The 24,862-nt window shown below is 43.3% G+C and overlaps 4 protein-coding genes across 5 annotated transcripts in view; 3 read left to right on the top strand and 1 right to left on the bottom strand.

Moving 5' to 3' along the window:
- The window catches only part of LOC134741530 (uncharacterized oxidoreductase YrbE-like), a 445,968-nt gene that overhangs the window by 277,779 nt on the left and 143,327 nt on the right, over positions 1-24,862 (top strand). The gene's annotated exons all lie outside the window — the stretch shown is intronic.
- The window catches only part of LOC134741550 (large ribosomal subunit protein uL22m), a 115,336-nt gene that overhangs the window by 27,767 nt on the left and 62,707 nt on the right, over positions 1-24,862 (top strand). The gene's annotated exons all lie outside the window — the stretch shown is intronic.
- LOC134741539 (transaldolase) lies at positions 1,985-22,145 on the bottom strand. Of its 2 annotated transcripts, XM_063674363.1 has the most exons (9): positions 22,039-22,145; positions 21,602-21,712; positions 19,879-20,002; positions 18,718-18,825; positions 17,920-18,051; positions 16,557-16,682; positions 12,850-12,955; positions 10,948-11,067; positions 1,985-2,790 (listed from the first exon to the last, which is right to left on the bottom strand). In XM_063674363.1, the coding sequence occupies exons 2-9, from the start codon at positions 21,696-21,698 to the stop codon at positions 2,605-2,607; spliced, it is 999 nt and encodes a 332-aa protein (XP_063530433.1). In that variant the 5' UTR covers positions 21,699-21,712; positions 22,039-22,145; the 3' UTR covers positions 1,985-2,604. The 2 variants fall into 2 exon arrangements, with proteins under 2 accessions (XP_063530433.1, XP_063530432.1); XM_063674362.1 differs by lacking the exon at positions 22,039-22,145 and having other exon boundaries at positions 21,602-21,769.
- Positions 23,250-24,035, top strand: LOC134741556 (cytochrome b-c1 complex subunit 8-like). The gene is made up of 2 exons (XM_063674381.1): positions 23,250-23,423; positions 23,865-24,035. Exons 1-2 carry the CDS (start codon positions 23,270-23,272, stop codon positions 24,023-24,025), a joined length of 315 nt encoding a protein of 104 aa, XP_063530451.1. The 5' UTR covers positions 23,250-23,269; the 3' UTR covers positions 24,026-24,035.

The raw sequence follows: 24,862 nt of genomic DNA, 5'->3' as shown, positions 1-24,862 counted from the left end.
AACCATCTAAGTGGTGAGGATGGTAATGTTGTCGCGTAGGGCGATGGCGAAAAGAAGCGGCAGGGATTAATCCGAACAATTCCTCGGAGAACTCCCCGTTATACACGCGATAGAAAATGCAGAGCGAGGCCACATCTCTACGCAGCGCCAAGGAGTCAAGCCGTTCCGAAATACACTGGCAGTCGACAATTCGAGTCGCTCTTCTTTGGATGCGGTCCAGAGGGAGAAGCTGGTATTGGGGTGCCCCTGCCCATAGATGAGAGCAGTATTCCATGTGTGGGCGAACCTGCGCTTTATACAGCTGTAGGCGGTGGGCCGGCGTGAAATACTTTCTCGATCTGTTGAGCACACCGAGCTTTTTTGAGGCTAATTTAGCCTTCAACTAGGAAAGACCCGACTGAGCATGATGGTAACCAGTGTCATGGACTATTTAACAAACATCTTTTTATAACAGGTGTCACAGACAGTCCCCTATGCAGAGGATGCATGGAGACAGAAGAAACAGCCTCTCACGTAGTGCTGGAATGCAGCGGAGTGGCCCCATACAGGGCAAAACATCTCGGATCCCCGAGGTCCTACTCAACATCAAAGGTTTGATAGGATTCCTCGAGGAGCTGGGCAGGCAGGACTAGCCCATCCCCCCCCCCCTTATGTCACGCAAAATAGGCGCCAGTCGTCGAGTTGCGGAAAATCGCCCGAACTACAATACAATAGTGCCGTATGATCTACTACGTCATCTGATACAAGGATAAGCCCCATGGCACACTTTAATAAAAGTGATGCTGAGTTTGGAAAAAATTGTAAATAAATTAGAATTGGCCGAAAAAAAGTACCACTTCCGGTTTTAAAAAAATGCGAAATTTTCGTCATCTGATACAAAGATCAGACTGATGGCAACAGATAGGAATATATAATTATGTAGCTTCAGAAACCACTTGTCTACCAGTTCCTGTGTGGCCGAAAGTGCGTTTGCCGGGCACTTGCGGGCACTAAAGGTACCAAAAAGTGTGGAATTTACGTCATCTGATACACAGATGAGACTGGTGGCAACATATAGGAATTTATATGTAGGTTCAGAAAATAGTCGTCTGCCAGGTCCCAAATGGCCGAAAGTGCGTCATAAGTGGGACATACGATGCGTCATACGGTCGCCGCCCGTACTATAATCAGATCTTGAAGCTACACCTTTTCTTCCTAAACAAATTTTGCATGTATTTGGGCATTTGATTTACACCATCACATCCTCTAAAGATATGACAGGTGGTGTTTACTTGAACAGAAGCATTTCCTTTCAAAAATCACCTATTTGGTAAAGTGGACCTGATGATGACTATCACTCGATATCTCAACAAGATTAGAGATGTTTAGACGTGTTTCATGAGTGTTGACAACGTGCAACGTGCAACGGTGTCAACACTCATGACACGTTCGTAGAAAAGAAATGTCTAATGTTTTATGCTTCATTCTGATCATTCATTCATCATCATCATCATCATCATTATGTCAGCCGATAGACGTCCACTGCTGGACACAGGCCTCCCCCAAGGCTCGCCACTCCGACCGATCCCGTGCCACTCGCAACCACCGAATTCCCGCGACCTTCACCAGGTCGTCGCTCCATCTCGTTGGAGGCCTACCAGCAGTTCGTCTTCCGGTACGCGGACGCCACTCCAGAACCTTCCGTCCCCACCGGCCATCAGTTCTGCGAGCAATGTGCCCCGCCCACTGCCACTTAAGGTTTGCAATTCTGCGAGCAATGTCGGTGACCCTAGTTCTACTGCGGATATCATCATTTCTGACTCTATCACGCAGAGAAACCCCGAGCATAGCTCTCTCCATTGCCCTTTGCGTGACCTTGAGCCTTCTTATGAGGCCCATCGTTAGCGCCCACGTCTCAGATCCGTATGTCATCACTCATCATCATTCATTATTTCATTATAATATTATGTAAGTTGTTAAATATGTGAAAAATAAAAGATAAAAATAGTTACAAATCACCTGATTTATTTTGGTTGTTACAACAATTATGTAAAATATAGGAATTTAGTCTTTGTACATTTATGGTCCCCAATTTAGTACTTTGTTTAATAGTCATTTCACGATTAAACTCTAAATAGACATTATCGCTTAGGTAAATCAACAAACGTATAAAAGTAATCCAAAATATGTAAACAATTTCCAAAAAACAATGATTATATTTCATCTGAATGATTATCTTCATTATCAACATCGATTTTCAACAACGAGTACCTATACCTAGGTAAGTATTTAATGGTGTGAATAAAATAAGTATCCGTTCGTAGTTTTTCGTAGTTAAGAATTCATGATTATAATTTATAATTAACAAAGGAAGACACTAGGACCGCCTCGCTACTTTATAAAATATGTTTATACTAAGTAATAATGTACAAACGCTATGTACCCACCCAACCAATACATTTGGTCCCGACTTTGAGCCTTGCGTCAAATTCACTAATTATACAAGCTGCAGTAAAAACAATGATTGTAGTAGAAGACATTGTTGTCCTGCGTGAATCGGCCCACAAAACTGTATGCTTATATTACGAAAACGATACTTATTACATATTCACTGCCTAGTGGTGTTCACTTGTTGGCGAGCAGGCTCCGGATGAGGGTCTCGAGTTTCCTGTTGTCGGCGGCGAACTTCCTGATGCCGTCCGAGAGCTTGTCCGTGGCCATCTGGTCCTCGTTCATGTGCCAGCGGAACTGGGCCTCCGTCAGCGATACCTTCTCTATATCGCTCTTTGCCGCAGCTTTTGGGTCAAGCACCTGTTAAATTAAACGTTTGTAGAAATAAAATTTATAACCCCCTGATAAAATTACAATAGCGCCCATATTACATCTGTACGGCTACCACCAGTTTGACAATGACATATACGTTAGCGTGTGCGTAACTTACTTTCTATGTACTCGCATATTAGTGTGAGTGAGATGTATTGAAAGTAGGGATGTACCGACTAGTCGCCGACTATCTGGCCACATCTGTTATAAAATTACTACAAGATGATTTGTGAGGTGTGGCGTCAATTGAGACAACTTGTTGGTTGGAAGTATAGTTTAATTAATGAAATATGAGCTTTATTAACCTACGGAATATATAGAGATACAGTATGAAGGTGTGTGTAACGCACGTAGCGCACACTACAGATTAACCTCACAAAACGCGGGACACTTAAGGAAAGTCTATTTTGCTCAAAATGCCCAAAAGGCTTCATGCATGAAGTCTGTATTTGAACGAAATATTTTTTATTTGGATATTTGTTGGCGTATTATCATGTTACATATATTGTGCATTTCATTTATTAAATCAAATGTACAGAAATTGCGCGCGAAAAGCTAAAGCGAAGCAAGGAGCAAAACAAATGCTTTTCAAAGCATCCGAACTTAGACAAAGCTGCTGCAGTGACTATCCGAATGCAAACTTTGAAGGGAGAAAATGATTTATGGATTTGGCCGACTAGCCGACTAATCGGCCATCCGAGCGCCGATTAGTCGGCTAGTCGGCCAAATCAATAGTCGGTACATCACTTAATAGAAAGTAAGTTCCGCAGACGTTAGCGATTATGTCACTTTAGTAGAACGCAGTTGTTACGGCCGAAAACGGCTAGGCGGCTATTCGCATCACTTAAATAACTCTCGACATGTTTCACTCCGTACTGAGGAGTGTCAGGAGCTCACGTTGGCGGACCGGCGCAGACTCCTGACACCTCGGTACGGAGTGAAACATGTCGAGCGTTTTTCGACTTAAAATACGCGAGTGACGCGTTTTAAATATATTTAATATGTCTGTGTCTCACGAAAGTTTTGTTACGATTATTATTTGTTTTGATGTGGGTTGAAGCCGGGAGGGCTGCTAGATCATTTTTTTTTCGAGAATGAGATGGCGCTCGCTCGGCCTGTGCCAGCATGAAAATAATCACTACCACAATTTTAACTATAATACTCCAGTGAGACATGAGACTTTTGCCCTTTTGTATTAGTAAAGAAAAAGTTTCATGACTGTACGGTGCAAGTTACATCTCATCAAGTATAGTTTACCACTCTCGTCCGACTCTTGTGTATAAAACACAAGTTAGTAAGGTAGTGTACTCGTACCTTCGGCAGCGGCTGGTCGCTGGCGGCCAGCTCCTGCAGCAGCTTGGGGCTGACGGTGAGCAGGTCGCAGTAAGGTAGTGTAGTGTACTCGTACCTTCGGCAGCGGCTGGTCGCTGGCGGTCAGCTCCTGCAGCAGCTTGGGGCTGACGGTGAGCAGGTCGCAGTAAGGTAGTGTAGTGTACTCGTACCTTCGGCAGCGGCTGGTCGCTGGCGGGCAGCTCCTGCAGCAGCTTGGGGCTGACGGTGAGCAGGTCGCAGTAAGGTAGTGTAGTGTACTCGTACCTTCGGCAGCGGCTGGTCGCTGGCGGCCAGCTCCTGCAGCAGCTTGGGGCTGACGGTGAGCAGGTCGCAGTAAGGCAGTGTAGTGTACTCGTACCTTCGGCAGCGGCTGGTCGCTGGCGGCCAGCTCCTGCAGCAGCTTGGGGCTGACGGTGAGCAGGTCGCAGTAAGGTAGTGTAGTGTACTCGTACCTTCGGCAGCGGCTGGTCGCTGGCGGCCAGCTCCTGCAGCAGCTTGGGGCTGACGGTGAGCAGGTCGCAGTAAGGTAGTGTAGTGTACTCGTACCTTCGGCAGCGGCTGGTCGCTGGCGGCCAGCTCCTGCAGCAGCTTGGGGCTGACGGTGAGCAGGTCGCAGTAAGGTAGTGTAGTGTACTCGTACCTTCGGCAGCGGCTGGTCGCTGGCGGCCAGCTCCTGCAGCAGCTTGGGGCTGACGGTGAGCAGGTCGCAGTAAGGCAGTGTAGTGTACTCGTACCTTCGGCAGCGGCTGGTCGCTGGCGGCCAGCTCCTGCAGCAGCTTGGGGCTGACGGTGAGCAGGTCGCAGTAAGGTAGTGTAGTGTACTCGTACCTTCGGCAGCGGCTGGTCGCTGGCGGCCAGCTCCTGCAGCAGCTTGGGGCTGACGGTGAGCAGGTCGCAGTAAGGTAGTGTAGTGTACTCGTACCTTCGGCAGCGGCTGGTCGCTGGCGGCCAGCTCCTGCAGCAGCTTGGGGCTGACGGTGAGCAGGTCGCAGTAAGGTAGTGTAGTGTACTCGTACCTTCGGCAGCGGCTGGTCGCTGGCGGGCAGCTCCTGCAGCAGCTTGGGGCTGACGGTGAGCAGGTCGCAGTATTATTATTATTATTATTATTTGGGGCGTTGTGGGCCTTTGAGTGTCACGTCGACCAAACAGTGATCTATTGTGACGGCCCTTTAAAGCTCATTACTAATGCCCGTTGAATCCAGAAAATTCCAGATTCTTTGGGCCGTAATGTTCTGTACCTCATAGGGTTGCAGTACGTGCCGCCCTAAGTAGGTACTTCTTTTTGACATTAGTGGTCCACAGGAACAGAGAATGTGCATTGCAGTCTCCTCTGACTCCTGGCAGAACCTGCATGTCGGATCTTGTATCTTTCCTATTTGAAACATGTGTTTGTTCAACTTGCAGTGTCCAGTCAGTATTCTAGTCACCGCGCAGGTTTTGTGTCTTTTGAGCCCTAGAAGCTCCTTAGCAACTTTGCTGTTGAATCCTTTAATTAGAGCTTTCGAGTGTTTTTGTCCTTTGACGAACTTCCACCAATCGATTGCTCTCGTTTTTTCTAAGTTGCTGAGCAGAGAACATGCATCCCGTTTTGTGGTTCCACAGAACGGTTCCGGGCCGACCAGGGTTGTGTCTGCGCCCTTTCTAGCAAGTTCGTCCGCTTCTTCATTTCCGTTAATGTCGGAGTGCCCTGGTACCCATCTAAGTATGACTTTGTTGGAGTTAGCCAGTGCATTTAGGTTTTTTTTACAGTTCTGGACTAGTTTTGAGTTTGACTCAAGTGAATCTAGTGCCAGCAGAGCAGCCTGGCTGTCTGAGTTGATGTAGATATGTTGGTGTCTTAGGTTTTTATCCAGGTTGATCTCCGCACATTTGTTGATGGCGAAGACTTCTGCCTGGAAGATTGAGGCCTGTGTGCCCATGCTGACGCTAGCTCTGAGCTTAGGTCTTTCACCATAGATCCCACATCCTACATCATTGCCTTTCTTGGAACCATCTGTGTACCAAATATGGCTTCCCTCCTCAACGTACATTTGGCCGTTGGTCCATTTGTCTCTAGGAGGTATTTCTACTGTGAACAGTTTGATAAATTGACATTCTGTGTGCGTGTCATCAGTGGGCATGCTAAGGGTTTTATTTGCAAAAACCCAGGCCTTCAGTTTGGTTAGTGCTTGAGAGCGCCATTTTGGCCTGTTTAGCGTGCATATTCTGTAGACGCACTGCTTGGCCTCCTTTTGCACCTGCAAGTGGAGTGGTAAAATGTCCAGCAGTGCATCGAGGGCCGCCCCCGGTGTCGAGGAGAAGGCGCCTGTTACTGTTAAACAAGCCATGCGTTGCAGGCTGTTTAGAGTATCTATTGCCGTCTTTTGGCTGGTTTTGTTACACCAGACTGCGGAGGCGTAGGTTATAATGGGCCTCACTACCGCTGTGTATAACCACATAGCAATTTTGGGTCTTATACCCCATCTTGCTCCTGCCATTCGACAGCATGACCACATGGCCATTTTCGCTTTTTGTATAATTTTCCTCAGGTGAGCGTTCCAAGTTAACTTTTGGTCGAAAGTGACCCCTAGATACTTGACCTCTTCTGAGAACGGTATTATTTGTCCATTAAGTCTTGGTTCTGTAAGATTTTCAAGCTTCCGTTTTCTTGTAAATGGTACTATTACCGTCTTACTCGGATTAATGGACAGGTCATTTTCTCTACACCATTTGAATATTGTGTTTAGAGCTCCTTGCATTAGGTTGGATATAGTGTGGAGGCAAGGGCCTTTGACAATGACTACAAGGTCGTCGGCATATCCTTGTGTGTCATAGTCTTGGCCTGACATAATTGCAAGAAGTTGGTCCACTGCTAGGGTCCATAATAGTGGGGATAGAACGCCTCCTTGTGGGCACCCTTTTGTGGTATAAAATTCATGCTCTATAGTATTGAGGGTCAGAGTGGCTACTCTGTTCGAGAGCATGCTATGTACCCATCTGGTGGTGGTTTCGTCTACTCCCTTTGATTTCATACCATTAAGTATGGTCTCTGTGGGCGTATTATCGAAAGCACCCTCGACGTCAAGGAACGCACATAGAGCGGTTTGCTTTTCCTCTAGGGTTTTCTGCACCTTGTCAACCAGGTCGAGTAGGGCAGTCTCCGTAGATTTCCCCTTTTGGTAAGCATGTTGGTTTACACTTAGTGGTCTATCCACCAGGTATTTCGCTCTAATGTGCTGATCAATGATTCTTTCCATCGTTTTGAGTAGGAACGATGTTAGACTAATAGGTCTGAAGGATTTAGGTTGTGAATAGTCCTTTTTCCCTGCTTTCGGTATGAAGCGTACCTTGACCCTAGTCCATTGATCTGGTATAATTCCCCACGCAAAACTTGCTCGGAATATTCTGGCCAGATGCGGGAGGAGGAGGTCCTGTCCTTGCTGTAAAAGTGCTGGAAACACTCCGTCTTCTCCTGCCGATTTAAATGGTTTAAATTTTTCCAATGCCCATTTAATTTTGTTTGGTCTAAAGATATTAGTTGCCAAATTCCAGTCGATATTGCGTGCCCTGTGGATTTGATTATTCCTTTGGGCGCATAACTGTGTGTTACTGGTTGTGTACGAACCGGGGAAGTGGGTGCCTCTGAGCAAGTCTAGAGTTTCCTCTTCTGTGCTCGTAAAAGTGCCATCTGGTCTTTTAAGAAGACCGAGATAGTTGGTCGGTGTCTTGGAAAGTATTTTGTGAATTCGCGCTCCTTTGTGAGTTTGGGCAATCTCTTCACAGAACCTTCTCCATGACCTCCTTTTTGCCTTCCTGATTTGTTTATTATATTCAGTCAACGCTCTACCATACCTTTCCCACTCATTCGGCGTGGTCGAGTGATTGAATATGCGACGTGTAGACCTACGGAGGTTTTCTAGCCTTTTGTTCCACCACGTCGTTGTGTTAGTAGTTTTTGCCTCTTTCAAAGGACAGCTTTGTTCGTAGGCCCTAAGTATGCCTTCAGATAATAGATTAACTGTCAGGTTGAGAGAGTCTGGTGTTTTGACATATTTTGGTACATCCTTTAGACGATTTTCCAGGTCAGCCTTATAGGCTTCCCATGACGTTTCTTTTGGATTTCTACGCGTTAGTGGTTCCCTATCTAGAGAGTCCTTAACACTGAACAAAATATGTCTGTGGTCCGACATTGAATTTTCGCTGCTGACACGCCAGTTGGCTAGGCAGCTTGCCGCCTTTTCAGTAGCGAAGGTTATATCTAATACTTCTTGCCTAGCTCTAGTTACGAAGGTGGGCGTGTTGCCCTTATTCAACAAGTGCAGACAATTGGTAAAGATAAATTGGGATAGTAACTCACCCCTTTTGTTGATTCCAGTGCTCCCCCAGATGGTGTGGTGGGCGTTGGCATCACAACCCACAATAAGTTCCGCCTTTTGTGCCTGAGCGTACTCTAGCACTTTAGTCATTTCTTCTGTGGGGTCTTGCTTCTCTCCGGGCAGGTAGGCGGAGCAGACTATTACCTTCAGTGCTCCTCTCCCTTTGAGATCGACGTAGGCAGCTACTATATCTTCACTGCATAGCTCTGTAACAGGCAAGAGGTTAATATTTTTGTTAAATACGATGCAGGCTCTCGGTTTAGCTCCTTTTTCGTAGATTAGTACCTTTCCTGCTCTGTTGAGTCCTGTTGCCATGGACTTGGTGTTTATCCATGGTTCTTGTATGAGGGCGATGTCCAGGCCATTTTCGCCAAAAAGCTTCTCTACGACCGCTGTGGCCGCTATGGCGTGGTGGAGATTGGCCTGAAGGAACATCACCCCCCTACCCCTGGTAGCGTCTTTTTTATTTGCCACGGCGGTGGGCACTGCCGTGCCCTTGGTGGCCTCCTCCGTTCCCTCTACCCCTTGGGCGGTTTTTGCCCCTGTAGCCTCCCCTGTTGGCGAGAAACCGCTGCAACCCCGGAGGTCCTGGAGTGGGATTGGAAGTGGAAGGAGCCGCACGCTTTGGACCTGAAGGCACCTTTCGGGCGGGTGTTTGGGTTAGGGTGGTGGGAGGGGCAGGGTTTGCAGGCTGCGGTGTTGGGTTTTGGGTGGGTTGCGTTTCGGGCTGTTGGGTCTTAGGTTGGCCCTTTAGCCGAAACTGGACCTCCCGGAAACCTAGGTTTGCCTTTAGGTCCTTTTTTTTAAGATTCTCCACCGACACGTCGTCCAGAGACAGGGTTACCAAAACCCCACCCTTCTCGACTTTGGTGTGGAGAGTCTTCCATAACTCTGTGTGCAGCCCCTGGTTCTGCGCATAGAGTAGAGATAGCGACTGCTTGACCATGGAGTCGTCTATCTCAGGAATGAACACCATCCCTATATTAGGCTTAGGAAGCTCATTTTCAGGGATGACCCCGAGGTTGGCTTCCGGCCATGGTTTTAGGGTTGGTGTTACTTCCTCAAGCCAGGCTTTGGATCTTTGGTCACTGCATGTAATGAGTAACCAACCTGGCTTGTATGCATAACCCTTGAACTTTGGTCCCTCATCCATCTCCAGAGTCGCAATCTTTTGCAAGATGGTATTGCATAGGGACCCCAACTGCGCGACGTTCATCGGCTTGGAGTCCTTGATTCCGACCCGGACCTGGCTAAGGACCTCGTTAAAGGGTTGTAGAGGTTGGGGTTGGGTTGGGGGGCTCTCACTCACCTTTGGGTTCTTGCTGGCGTTCCCCTGCGGTGATTTTTCCTCCGAGCGCGGCCGTTTGGCCGATTTCGGCTCGGGTTTGGAGTGTGAGGACCCGAACTTGTATCCCAACTTTTTAAGTTCCGCGAAGCTCTTTGCGGACAGTCGTAGCGCCTCCTCGTGCGCAACTCCTAGTCCTCTAAGAGCTTAAGGTAGTGTAGTGTACTCGTACCTTCGGCAGCGGCTGGTCGCTGGCGGCCAGCTCCTGCAGCAGCTTGGGGCTGACGGTGAGCAGGTCGCAGTAAGGTAGTGTAGTGTACTCGTACCTTCGGCAGCGGCTGGTCGCTGGCGGCCAGCTCCTGCAGCAGCTTGGGGCTGACGGTGAGCAGGTCGCAGTAAGGTAGTGTAGTGTACTCGTACCTTCGGCAGCGGCTGGTCGCTGGCGGGCAGCTCCTGCAGCAGCTTGGGGCTGACGGTGAGCAGGTCGCAGTAAGGTAGTGTAGTGTACTCGTACCTTCGGCAGCGGCTGGTCGCTGGCGGGCAGCTCCTGCAGCAGCTTGGGGCTGACGGTGAGCAGGTCGCAGTAAGGTAGTGTAGTGTACTCGTACCTTCGGCAGCGGCTGGTCGCTGGCGGCCAGCTCCTGCAGCAGCTTGGGGCTGACGGTGAGCAGGTCGCAGTAAGGTAGTGTAGTGTACTCGTACCTTCGGCAGCGGCTGGTCGCTGGCGGCCAGCTCCTGCAGCAGCTTGGGGCTGACGGTGAGCAGGTTTGCAGTAAGGTAGTGTAGTGTACTCGTACCTTCGGCAGCGGCTGGTCGCTGGCGGGCAGCTCCTGCAGCAGCTTGGGGCTGACGGTGAGCAGGTCGCAGTAAGGTAGTGTAGTGTACTCGTACCTTCGGCAGCGGCTGGTCGCTGGCGGCCAGCTCCTGCAGCAGCTTGGGGCTGACGGTGAGCAGGTCGCAGTAAGGTAGTGTAGTGTACTCGTACCTTCGGCAGCGGCTGGTCGCTGGCGGCCAGCTCCTGCAGCAGCTTGGGGCTGACGGTGAGCAGGTCGCAGTAAGGTAGTGTAGTGTACTCGTACCTTTGGCAGCGGCTGGTCGCTGGCGGGCAGCTCCTGCAGCAGCTTGGGGCTGACGGTGAGCAGGTCGCAGTAAGGTAGTGTAGTGTACTCGTACCTTCGGCAGCGGCTGGTCGCTGGCGGCCAGCTCCTGCAGCAGCTTGGGGCTGACGGTGAGCAGGTCGCAGCCCGCCAGCTCGCGGATCTCGCCGGTGTTGCGGAACGACGCGCCCATCACCTGGTAAACAACAAACCAAACCAATAGTCCAGGAGTAGAATATATAATTACATTTTTGGTGGATATACGTGAAGTTTTCAATCAAAAGGTACCACATTGTCGCTTACCATAAGGACGAAATTGGATTGTATATTTATACGAATAACCCGTCAGAGCGTCCTTATGGCAAGCGACAATGACCTTTTGATTGAAAACGGCACATATTGTTTTTATTATAATCGGACCGGCAATAATGTGGTTGCGACCGGTCAAAGCTTGACCGATGGCACCAGTATAGGTTTCCCTGTCAATCCTACCTATAGGGTTTTAAAAAAAAACTTTTTTACGGTTCCGTAACTCAAAAGGAAAAAAACGGAACCCTTATAGGATCACTCGTGCGTCCGTTTGTCAGTCCATCTGTCACAGCCAATTTTCACCAAAACTACTGGACCAATTACCCCTACAGGTTTTTTAAAGATCACTCACGCTTCACATAAAAAAATACATTGTTAAAAATTTTATAATGTACGGAACCCTTAGAACGCGAGCCCGACTCGCACTTGGACGGTTTTTTTAGTTTAATGACCCGGATGGCCATATAGATGGTTCGCATGTGGACGCTCGGAAGGGTGCGCGACAGCCGCCACAGTCTCCTGGCCGTCGCGTCGTGGCAAGGAGATGGGACAGTGCACTAATTCTAATTAGGCACTAGACCTTCCAACATCTTAGTTTAGGTACTAACATAGTAGTATTTAATATGGATTCAGAATTGTATCGTCAGAATTTTTTTTTTTTTTTTATAATTGACCCATAAGCCAAATCCCATACATCAAAACTAGCAAAGGGAAACCTACGCTGGCGCCATTTATAAAAACAGTTGCCAACTGTATTTAAAATAAATTATTTTACACCATGCATGAAATAAAGCACCCACAAAGCACCAGAAGAATAACAGAGAAACGTAGACAGCAGTTATTATTAGACAGAATTTCTATTTTAAAACCCGTATAAAACTATAGAGGCAGGTAATTTGATTGTGACTTCATATGCTAGTGTTTCATATAAATGCCATAATAGCAAAATCGTTTTGACAGTTCGAAAAAAGAAACTGATTTGACTAGTATTCAAATACCCTATTTAAACATTTTTTTACTCAGGCGATATAAACATAACGAAGTTATATGTTTATATCACATCCAGCTTTCTTCTTTCTTTCTTGTGACGAAATGTACCTACATCTTTAACCTCCTGCGGTACCAAATTTTGTACATAATAAAAGTCACCCTTCAGTCCCAGCATTAAGTAAATTACTATAGTAATAAACACCGATAGTACATATTTCGGTACAAAATGTTTAGATGCCCCCGCTTTCAAATTTGAATGCTCGCGCGGAGTATTCTGACAGTCCATAGAGTTGTAAATAGTCTGTTCAGGACTGACAGCAAATATTTATTATGTGCAAAAGATTAACAAGAGACCTCTAGGACTATGACGCTTAAAAAAAGCTGGGACTTAGGAGGATAAATTTGAACGTCAATTTTGTAATGTTATGACTTATGACTGACCTGGTTATTAAGTCCAGTTGAGTTTGAAACAGTCTCGCAGCGTCTTACGTAAGCGAACAATTCGCGAACGCGAAGCGAAGCGGGCCCACGGCGGCGGCGTTCGCGTTCGCAACGAGACCGCCCACGTAGGACACTTCTATAGGTATCAAAGGATTGATTCACCCCGCGCCGCATCGCTTCGCTTCGCGTTCGCGTGTTGTTCACCTACGTAGTACGCTGCGTAAGAATACAATGTTACCTGTGTGTTGTAGCCAAACTTCTTGTAGTAGTTGAAGATGCGGGTGACGGACAGCACGCCGGGGTCCTCCTTGCCCTCGTACGTTTTCTTTGTGTGCTCTACGTGCCTGGAGAATTCGAGAAATTCAAATAATATATACGACATTTTTAGGGAGGTACGGAAGTACCCAAAGGGTAAAAACGGGACCCTATTACGAAGACTCCTCTGTCCGTCTGTCTGTCACCAGACTGTATCTCATGAACCGTGACAGCTAGACGGTTGAAATTTTCACAGATGATGTATTTCTGTTGCCGCTATAACAACAAATACTAAAAACAGAATAATACAACAAACGTGATTTTTTTGCCGTTTTTACGTAATGGTACAGAGCCCTTTGTGCGCGAATCCGACTCGCACTTGGCCGGTTTTTTTAAGATTAGAAGAATCATGCATTGTCCGTCGTGCGACTTATAGAAAAACGGTTTTATAGCTGGCTACTATGACACTTGTTTCTTTAAGTATATACTTTATAATTATAATGGTACAACACAGCAAGTTAATAACTTATTTAAACCAATTTAAACATTTCCATAAGATGATTGAAGTAAATAAACGTCCTCCAATATTCAGCGCCATCTATTGAAAGGACGTTGGGTTATTTTCAAGCAGTTCTTTGTTCCATCCATTTTGTTACGTGCTTCTAAGGTCTTCTCCGGTCAAAATAACTCAACTTCCTTTAAATAGATGGCGCTGGATGTTGGAGGACATTTATTTACTAACTCTAGCTATTAGCTAACTCAATGCATAGTAATAAACTTTTATGGAAAAATATAAAAAACATAACTTATACTACGAACTCAAATAAACTAAACACAGAACTATTAAACATTAAAACCACCCCATCGGAATCAGCTCATTTTATAAATAAGTACTTTGTCAATATCGGGAGAGAGCTAGCCCTAAAAATTAGCCCTGATCCTCAAGACAATTTAAATGCATATATAAATAGCCTACCTGTTCAACCCAGTTCTTTGGTGCTATTATCCGTAAGCCAGGATGAAGTCTTTAACACTCTGTCCAGTCTGAAATCTAGTAGCGCCCCTGGCTGGACCAATGTGTCAACAAAGTTTCTAAAATATGCAGCTAAAGAAATAGTTCCAGCCATAACACACCTCATAAACCTGTGTATCAACTCAGGAATATTCCCTAATTCGCTAAAAAAATCACTAATCACCCCTGTTTATAACAGTGGGGATAGAGGCGATGTCAGCAATTATAGGCCAATATCTGTTTTGCCTGCAGTGTCGAAGATCCTTGAAAAAGTTCTTATTGCTAAGCTTTTTTACAAAATATAATCTTTTATCAGAATCGCAGTTTGGCTTTAGGCAGGGGAAATCGACAGAAGATACTATAACAGCTCTCACTTCGGTAGTTGTAGATAACGTAGATGATAAGAATAAATGCTTGGCAGTCTTTCTAGACCTAAAAAAGGCTTTTCACACCGTCTCTATCCCTATCCTTATTCAAAAACTTGAAAAGATGGGGGTTAGGGGAACTGCTCTGTCCTTATTTAAAAGTTACCTTTCGGACAGGAAGCAACGAGTTAAGCTGGGTGTGCATGTGAGCAATGATGAATATGTATCGTACGGAGTTCCGCAGGGTAGTGTCTTGGGACCAACACTGTTCTTGGCTTACATAAACGATCTCTGTGACATGGCAATAACAAATGCTAAAGTCTTCTCATATGCTGACGATACAGCCATAGTCTTCTCTGGTAAAACCTGGATGGAAGCAAAAACAAGTGCTGAAAAGGGTCTAGCTCAGATTTCTAGATGGTTGAAACTAAATCGGCTAACGCTAAACACAGACAAAACAAAATACATGAGTTTTAGCATCACGAATTCCACCCAACCCAACTTTGATGAAGATCTAAAAATTCACACTTGTGACAGAACGAATCTAAAAAATTGTAGCTGCCCGATCATTGAAAAAGTATCAAAAATTAAATACCTAGGGATCACCTTGGACGAGCATCTAGATTGGTACGCTCACATTGATCAACTAATCTGTAGGGTCCGTAAGCTGCACTGGATCTTCAGGACGCTAAGGCATATTGTACCAGGTAGAGCACTAACAACCCCGTATAAACAACGGAATATATTAACAGAAATTTACACATCCCTGGTGCAGTCCGTCTTGGTGTACTGTATACCTGTCTGGGGTGGGGCGGCTAAAACGCGACTCATTAACCTGGAAAGAGCTCAGCGTGCACTCTTAAAAACAATGTATTTTAAAAAGATCCGTTTCCCCACAGAATCATTATACCATCTAACCGACCTATTATCAATAAGGAAACTATATATTTTACAAATGACCTTAAAAAAACATAAAACCCTTTCTTACAGTGCCGACTATGACTCCAGAAGGACAATAAAAAACGTTGCTAATATAACTAAAACTAAAACCAAGTCACACACACACACACACACAAATTACTGGCTCCTTTACTCCTTTTTTAATTTTAATTCCTTTAATTCCTTTTTTTATTACTGCATGTCTAACAACCCAGTTATTCACTTAGTTCTTTAAACAAATGTTATATATAAAATTTTAATTGTATACATGTTTATATTACTTAAACTAGTACTTAAAAAAATGTTTCGTGTAACAATCTGTTAATTAAGGAAGAGCGGTGTTGCCCAACACAGGCAAATGTTGCTTACCGGGCAGCACTATCCCCTACTTATAGACACCTGTATATTTTACGAAAATAAATAATTTTAATTTTAATTTTTTTTTTAATTTACTTCAATCAAAGATAGATTGATTGAGTGAGATGCGTAAAATCTAAAGCGAGGTTTAGACTAGCAAGAACTTGCATGCAATTTACGTTACATTGCTGACTACTTAGGTACACTGCATTCAAAATGTTTTTTCAGATACCGCAATGTATTGAAAATTGCATGCAAGTTATTGCTAATCTAAAGGCTTGGCCAAACACAAGGCACGACGCAGCGCCGCGGTCGCGCGGCGCGACCGCCGCCCATGCGTACAGGTTAGCGACGTCAAACAGACTGCGTCCCGCCGGCATCGCGCCCCGCTTCTGTCGCGCCCCGTCGCGCGCGTGCACGCGGCGCGGACGCGGCGCTGCGTCGTGCCTTGTGTTTGGCCGAGCCTTACACCTCGCTTAAGACAATTTCGTGCTTTGAATTTGGCGCTGTACAGCTCCACACATTTTGCGGTAACTCTGATAGTCAAAAGTTGATGTTTGACAATGGGGGTGGCCGGTCGAAATATTTAGCAGATGGCGCCAGCATAGGTTGCCCTGTCAAATCCCTAGAATTGTGGAATTTTATGCCCTGGATGCCAGCTCTTTAAGCCAAGTATCATAGAAGAAGGGGCAAGCTATGATGGCGCCATCTATGCAAACCTTTGACAGTTGCCAAGCCCAGTGACCGCAAAACATATGGCGCAGCACAGAAACTTTACCTCGCTATTACAATCAATTCTCTTTGCTTCAATCATCTTAGGCAAATGTTAATGTGTGGATATTGGAGGAATGCGCTTTTTCATCACACATCGCTCAGTAAATGTAGAATTGCACGCAGGCTTAACGGTCGTCACGATTTAACTATACTCTCGTTTGCAATATTTAACTTACGCCCCATGTTGCACAATGTACTATTGTAGTCATTGTCTGTCTTCTCGTTTTTGTCCATGGTACTCACCAGTCCAAGATCCTGCCGACGAACGGCGAGATGAGGGTGACGTGAGCCTCCGCGCACGCGATGGCTTGGTAGAGAGAGAACAGCAGCGTCAGGTTGCAATGGATGCCGTGTTTCTTCTCCAATTCCCTGAAACAATAACCTAAATAAAGTAATATGGCCAAAAATATTCAAGGCTGTGCTGAGGTGGCACTACATCGTTTTTGTAGATGGTTTTACACTACAATGAGGAAACGCGGCACATCCCTTGTGCGCCGAGTTCGAGCTAGTTCCAACGGCATCTTGAGGGCGTTCGCGGAGATGTTTGACTGCGCACCTACCTGAATCACTGTCATACTCATATGATTCACGTGCTGGTATCCAAGCCTTTCTATGGCTCGACTGGACGTTATTGGTTAAGTTAGAGTGTAATAAATGTAATAGTATATAGAAAGCAGGAGCTGAGGGCCTACCGCGAAAATCAAAATCGCTCTTGCATATTCGAGCAATAGAGGCAAATAGTTAAACGATCTAACAAACGGTTGTGATGCCAATTAGGTTGGGTGAGAGGGCCTTTTATTAAGACTAACAAACGGTTGTGATGCCAATTAGGTTGGGTGAGAGGGCCTTTTATTAAGACTAACAAACGGTTGTGATGCCTATTAGGTTGGGTGAGAGGGCCTTTTATTAAGACTAACAAACGGTTGTGATGCCAATTAGGTTGGGTGAGAGGGCCTTTTATTAAGACTAACAAACGGTTGTGATGCCAATTAGGTTGGGTGAGAGGGCCTTTTATTAAGACTAACAAACGGTTGTGATGCCTATTAGGTTGGGTGAGAGGGCCTTTTATTAAGACTAACAAACGGTTGTGATGCCAATTAGGTTGGGTGAGAGGGCCTTTTATTAAGACTAACAAACGGTTGTGATGCCAATTAGGTTGGGTGAGAGGGCCTTTTATTAAGACTAACAAACGGTTGTGATGCCAATTAGGTTGGGTGAGAGGGCCTTTTATTAAGACTAACAAACGGTTGTGATGCCAATTAGGTTGGGTGAGAGGGCCTTTTATTAAGACTCACAAACGGTTGTGATGCCAATTAGGTTGGGTGAGAGGGCCTTTTATTAAGACTAACAAACGGTTGTGATGCCAATTAGGTTCGGTGAGAGGGCCTTTTATTAAAACTAACAAACGGTTGTGATGCCTATTAGGTTGGGTGAGAGGGCCTTTTATTAAAACTAACAAACGGTTGTGATGCCTATTAGGTTGGGTGAGAGGGCCTTTTATTAAGATAGTAATATGAAATCTATTTATTTAACATCAAGACACAGACGTAATTTACAACACAGGCTTCGCCAATATAACCAAGCAAGGAGAATAGGAGAGTCTTACTTGGCAGCTTGGATGCCTTCCCAGGTGGATGCCAGCTTAATAAGGATCCTTTCCTTCTTGATGCCGTAATCGGAGAAGGTGTTGATGAGCTTGATAGCCTTCGCAATGCTGGCTTCTTTGTCGAATGACAGTCTGTAATAAATATTAGACATTATCAGCTTTAAATTCTAGGTATATCAGTGAAAGAACATACATACATACATATATAATCACGCCTATTTCCCGGAGGGGTAGGCAGAGACCACGGATTTCCACTTGCTACGATCCTGACATACCTCCAGTGAAAGAACATGGGTCAAAATCATATAAAAATAATTAATGCAAATAAAAAAATCATTTATCCACATTTAAATACATTTTAACGTATTTTTATAAATCTTCATTTTTAGTTTTAAAGTATGTCGATAGATGGCAGTGAATTTACAGCGGTTACAAAATGTACTATGACAGTACCAATATCCTCTTTGATTGATATACATAAATTACAAATTGAAATAGATTATACATATATACACGAGAAAATCCAAGTGTCCAAGTTGTCCAATGTCTGGACAAATAAAAAAATCTTTAAAAGTATTATTATTCAGAAATGAAATTGAAACCACTGATTTGAATCTGAACTTGGGCACTGTTTATACCATATGAATAAGACACATTACATACAGTTTGCCATTAATCATTACAAATAAATGTGGTAAAATGTACAGTTCACACACAATGTGTTGAGGAATCATACTAAAACTATGCTTCAGATTTATTATGTTTCTAGGTTTTATTATTCTGAAAATATGTATTTACCTGGCGTCAACTTCAACAGATACCCGACCAGGGATGATTTTCAGGATCTCACATCCAAAGAGTACACTCAGCATGTCTAGTGTTTCGCTCACTTGTTCCTCAATGGTGCTGAAGTAGTCAAAAATACATTATATCATACATACCATTTTTATTAACTAAAGTTTTAAAGTTCAAGTCAAACTTGAACCTTTTAATTCCTGTTATCTGATACATGAAACAAAGTAACAATGTTAATAACACTTGTAAATCTATATACATATATGTGTATGTATATATATATATATATATATATATATATATATATATATATATATATATATATGTGTGTCCTGACTGACTGACTGATTCATCAACGCAGAGCTGAAACTACAAAAGCTGCTAGTTGAAATTTGCACACCAGGTTACATTTATAATGTGGATAAGACATAAGAAGCGATTTTGAGAAATTCCTTCCCTACGGGGGTTAAAAAGAGGATAAAATTTTGTATGGGGTTCAAGTTTTATTTTAAGCTAGGAATTTGGAACTTCGTAAAAATGTATTTTTTTTTTAAATACAAGAAAACTAATTGCAGAGTTTAAAATTAAAATTCATCCCCTAAGGTGGCTAAAGCCCCCTAAAGTTTGTACCGGAAAAGATTTTTTTTCTGAGTGAAGGACTTGAAACTTCATGGGAATGTCTTGTTACAACAAATGAAAAGTGATTTCTGCGTTTTTAATAACTCATGCCCTGTGGCGAAAAACGGGATTTTCTCAATGTAGCACTTGAAACTTCGTAGGAAGACACAATTCACACAATATTACAATTATTACAAAGTAAGAAAAATAATTTCAGAGATTTAGAAAATTCGTCCCTTAAAAAGGCGTTAAAAGTGTGTATTGGGAAATAAATCCACGCGAACGAAGTCGTGGGCTGAGTGGGCAACAGAAAGTTATCATGAACCTTAACTCAATAACATATAACCTTGAAATGTTTAATCCCCTTTTTTATTTTTTTTGTAGCCGTAGCCAATAACATGGGCTTTTTTCTTTAAAGCAAAAAGCGCCTACAAACAGAGAACCCGCCTAGCAGATTGGTGGCAGTCAATGTGTTAAGGGTTAAAATTGCAAATTCAATTCATACGGTGTGGTGGTTAAACAGTTAAATTGTAGCATTATTGTCACCTGCCAGTATCCTTGCCGTACTTGATGGCTTTATCCAGAATATGCTGGTATTGCTCCATTGCCGCAGCCGACAGGATCAGGCTGGGATTGGTGGTGGCATCTGTAGGCTTGTAAGCCTTCATGGCTGAAATGAAGCAAGCTTGTTAGCTATAACTTTCAAAACAAGGTTGGGTCTATATGTATGTATATTTTTTAATAGCTTCTGCTCACAACATTGTCTGTGTGGAATGATAATGATGATTGACAAGGAGTCAAACTACCTCCATACCAAAATTTTATCTAAATCAGTTCAGTGGAAGACAGATAAGAGTTACTTTAACATTTATAATATTTATTATGTTGAAAACATTCAAGTATGTTAGATTTTTTTTACTTTGGGCTATAAGGAATCAATAGTACTTCTCAGGAATAATTTGAGTGTATCAAAATAGCATAATAAATTCAAGGGATGAGTGGTCAAACTGAAAGTCATGATATATTTTTATTTAAAAACCGGCCAAGTGCGTGTCGGACTCGCGTTCCAAGGGTTCCGTACATTACACAATTTAAACAATGTATTTTTTATGTGAAACGTGAGTGAAATATCTTTAAAAAACCTGTAGGGGTCGTATCAAAAACTAAGTAATTAAACCCGACTCACCCTTGACTGCAATTTCTAATAGGTTTTCCTGTAATCTATAGGTAAAGATCTACTTTGTGTATTCTTTACAAAATTATAGACCTAGTAGTTTCGGAGATAAAAGGAGGGAATAGTAATTTTTTGCCTATTTTCTTAAATAACTTCTATATTCTCTAAGAACAAATTAAATTATTTTGTATGAAAATATTTTAATTTGTGGTTTTTCAAGTAGACACACTACTATTTAAACTATAAACTGAACTTTGGTCATTTTTTCCTTCGTATATGATATTTATTTCAGTTTATAACTTCTATATTGTTTATCCTAAATTTATAAAAAAAAAAAATTTCAGAATTTCACAACGAGCTCTTTCATTTGATATGTAACATGATATGTGACGTTTTCAATCAAAAGGTACCACGTTGTCGCTTACCATAAGGACGAAATTGGAGTGTATCTTTATTCGAATAACCTGTCAGAGCGTCCTTGTGGCAAGCGACAATGTGGTACCTTTTGATTGAAACCGACACATATAGTTTGAAAAACTTTATTTTTAAATTTTCAAACTAACATGCATATACCAAATTTCAACTTAATTGGTCCAGTAGTTTCGGAGAAAATTGGCTGTTACTGTGACAGACGGACAGACAGACAGACAGACGCACAAGTGATCCTATAAGGGTTCCGTTTTTTCCTTTTGAGGTACGGAACCCTAAAAGAACTGCATGCACTTCACATATAGTTTTTATTTTAAAAATATATTTGCTCAATTTATCAGGTTTGACCGCTGACCCCTCAGCATAATATGCTCTTAGCAGGCAACATATCCAAATCTGATCCAAGTTGCTAATGTTACATTTTGTTAGAAGTATATGATGATGTAATTCACATTACTTTCTAATAAGTGTGATAACAGTTTATTTACAATCCATTTATTTTGCTAGCATACATTTTATGTAGGTAATCATACTTGACACTGAATAGCATTCCTATCTTTGCAAAGGCAAATATTCTCTTATCATATCATTAAATCACAACTAGAAGCAAAAAGTGTGAAGTTTAATAACCAGTCATTGCATGCTTAATTCAGTAGGTAAGCTAACCTTCAAAGTCCCCGGTGTCGGCGACCACCGTAGATACCTGCTTCAGCTGGTCAAGGGCGCTCATTTTGGTGCGTTTTGCTTGAGGTTCACCACTCATACTGACTGGTGCTACTGTATTGATATAAGTAGAGCGTGAATATTAATGCCGAATGCCGACGGACAGAACGCGAATATAAATATAATAACCTAAGTGTCCTAAGTTCACAATCGCTTGAAGGTGACCTTGCCACTATCAACATAACAACATTAATTCGCTACTCGCTAGCCTTCACTACCTACTCTACTCCCTCTCCTCTAACTTAACCCACAAACATCAAATCAACCACGATCAACTGGAACTAAAACTTGAACTTTGACAAGTTTAAATATAGAATGTAGAATTATTTGAGGACATCCATAATTTAAAATAATTACAAAATAACGCACGTTACTTTTACCTGACTTATATTTTAACTTATAACGTTAAAATGTTTATTAAACTCCTTTATTTAATTTTAATACATTTACATCTTATTATTATTCACTGGAGTGTCGAGCCTGACATGCGTAAAATGCTTAAACATGGCAACAATTTAGTATGGAATTTTTTTAGTTAATTTAATTTATTCAAAACATACCAACCAAATTGTCAGTAAATAAGAACAAAAAAAACTATACTCATCATCATGATTCTCTGTCTATGTTTGAAATGAGACAGTCCTTTGACAAACTATAATTCAATAATTTCTACAGGGCCCTCCACATTCATGCGCGAATCACGGCGCGAAGCCGCGAACGTAAAGGGCCTACATGCGCGAATCACGGCGTTCGCGGTTTCGCGCCGCGATTCGTGCCTGAGTGTGGTGGCATCGATTTCGCAGATTGTTCACGCCTTCGCGCCTAGTTCCGTAGTTCCCCGCGTCAAAGTAGGCGCGAAGCGCGAACTGGCAAGACTCCACATTACACAATATTTTGACTCATATGTGGCAAGATAAATAATAATTATATTATATGTATAAAGCGGCTATATTATACGGTTTTACAACAAAACAAAATGGAAAAATAGCTAAATCACGTATGATGCCATAGATAACTAGCAGTTAAGCTCGATCAGCTAATGCTTTTCCGCCATCTTGGCGAGAAGCAAACTGCGAAATCGCCGTGAAGTTTGCGAGTGTGGAGTCATACGTCAACGTCGCGACATGTTCTCTCCGCGAAATCGCGCCGCAATCACGCCACACATAGTCTGGAGGGGCCTTACTATTTTATGTCGCACTATAATATAGTTGTAAAGGTCCCTCCACACGTGCGCGAATCGCGGCGCGAAGCCGCGAACGCGAGTGTGGAGTCTAGTTCGCGTGATCCATCAGTGAACCGATCTGGATGCGGTTTCTTAATATGAAGGCAAGTTTTCTAGAGGTGATTCTTTGGCATGACGTATTCATTTATATATATATTTATTGTGTTTTATAAAAATCGGTTCATCCGTTTCATTGAGTTGGGGGTTTGGCGAAATAAAAGTGACGCAGCGACGCAACGCAAGATGGGGTGTGTATGAAATTGTACTCTTTAGTAGTAGCCTACGGCCACGTTAGTTAATTCATACATAGTTCCAATTTCGATTTCATGTGTGTCATAAATATTTGACATTTAGAGTTTATTTGAGTTTTTTAAATTGGATTAAATATAATGGGCAAACATTTCGGCGAATTAGCGACTATTCGCGGAATAGTCTACTACAGACTGTCTCCTCATGAATTAAACCCTTTAGCCGGACTAATAAGTAGGGGACTTCCAAATGTTTTGCCAAGGACTACTGCAACTATACTTTACTGGTTGCCACGTAAGTTCATGTATTTTACAGACAACAAACAAATTTAGGAATCGAGTTAGGGAAAAAGAACTACATCCGCTTTGCTAATCATCATTTCGCATTTTTTTTCGCATTTATTTACAATGGTCTCAATTTTGGACTTGCAACTCTTGCAAGTCCTTGTGAGTTTGGTTTAAGCACACGCCAACCTAATATTGGTAAACCATAGTCGACGGAGCCCGGTGTTGTATCGTGTTGTTGAGACGACACGCGTCTTGTAAATTGTAACAAATTTCAGCAGGTACTTATAGTGAAAGCGAGAAGCGAGGGCGCACATAAGAGGGACTCAACCTGCTGTGATTTTGGTTTTGGTCCCACATGTATACATATCATGTATGCATGTATGTATATCATACACGGTACAGATAGGGTGTAGTAGAAAATATTGCTTAGCAATCTTTTGTTTTTCAGCATTCATTCTAGGCTACGCATGGTACGCGTCCGTAGAGCATGCGTTTCTACAATCAAAAAGAAAAAATCCGAAAGACTACTTAAATGAAGTCGACCCCAACCCACCGCCGCCCCCGCTGCCTGAAGAAAAGAAGTGCGAGCCCAAGAAGAAGAAAAAATAAGTAGGTAGTGAGTAAAGTGTTGTGAAGTGCTCGAGCCTTGCTGTATTCAATTACCCATTAATGCTTGGGAGTCTTTTAGGATCGAAAATATTCTGGTAAGGATAACGAAAAATTAACCTGGTTAACTTTTTACGCTATTAATTCATTCGTATTATGAAATACGGTATGTCCTATTTGTACAGTTAGCAATAATAATATGGCACTTTTTAAAACGTTACAGACTACCGCACCGTACCACTACCTTAGTGCTGTCAAAATATCTCTTTCTTGCTCTAACCTAACGCACGTACGGCGACCACCTTAAGGGCCCTCCACACTCGTGTGCGAATCGCGGCGCGAAGCCGCGAACGCAAGTATAGAGCCTAGTTCGCTAATCAATGACATCGACTCCACACTCGCGTTCGCGGCTTCGCGCCGCGTAGTCTGGAGCGAGCTTTACACACTATCAATACGTGCGCCGCACCGCACCAATGTTGCAACATGGGTATATTGTTATTGTTACCTGACTGCAATAACAACCAGTACAAGTTTGTCGAAAAATCGAATAAAATCTTAACTTACGAGGGTGACTTCATGTTTAGGTAGTCTAGAGCGCTACGCGGCGCGAAGCCGCGAACGCGAGTGTGGAGTCGATTTCGCTGATTACGAACTAGACTCCACGAGCGTGGAGGGTACTTTACAATAAAAAGTAAATTCTAAATGAAGTAGTCTTCAAACCCCGCGAGTTTTCTAACTCAAAATTTCTAAGCGTTTATTTCACCCATAATATATTATTACAAATAATATGGATCATATGGAAAGCAATTTAGCTATATAGATTTTTTAAGGCTTCGAAGG

This window comes from Cydia strobilella, chromosome 5 (genome assembly GCF_947568885.1).
Source record: "Cydia strobilella chromosome 5, ilCydStro3.1, whole genome shotgun sequence".
NCBI lineage: Eukaryota > Metazoa > Arthropoda > Insecta > Lepidoptera > Tortricidae > Cydia > Cydia strobilella.
Note: the sequence above shows the minus strand (reverse complement) of the source record. Positions and strands in the feature narration are given on the sequence as shown.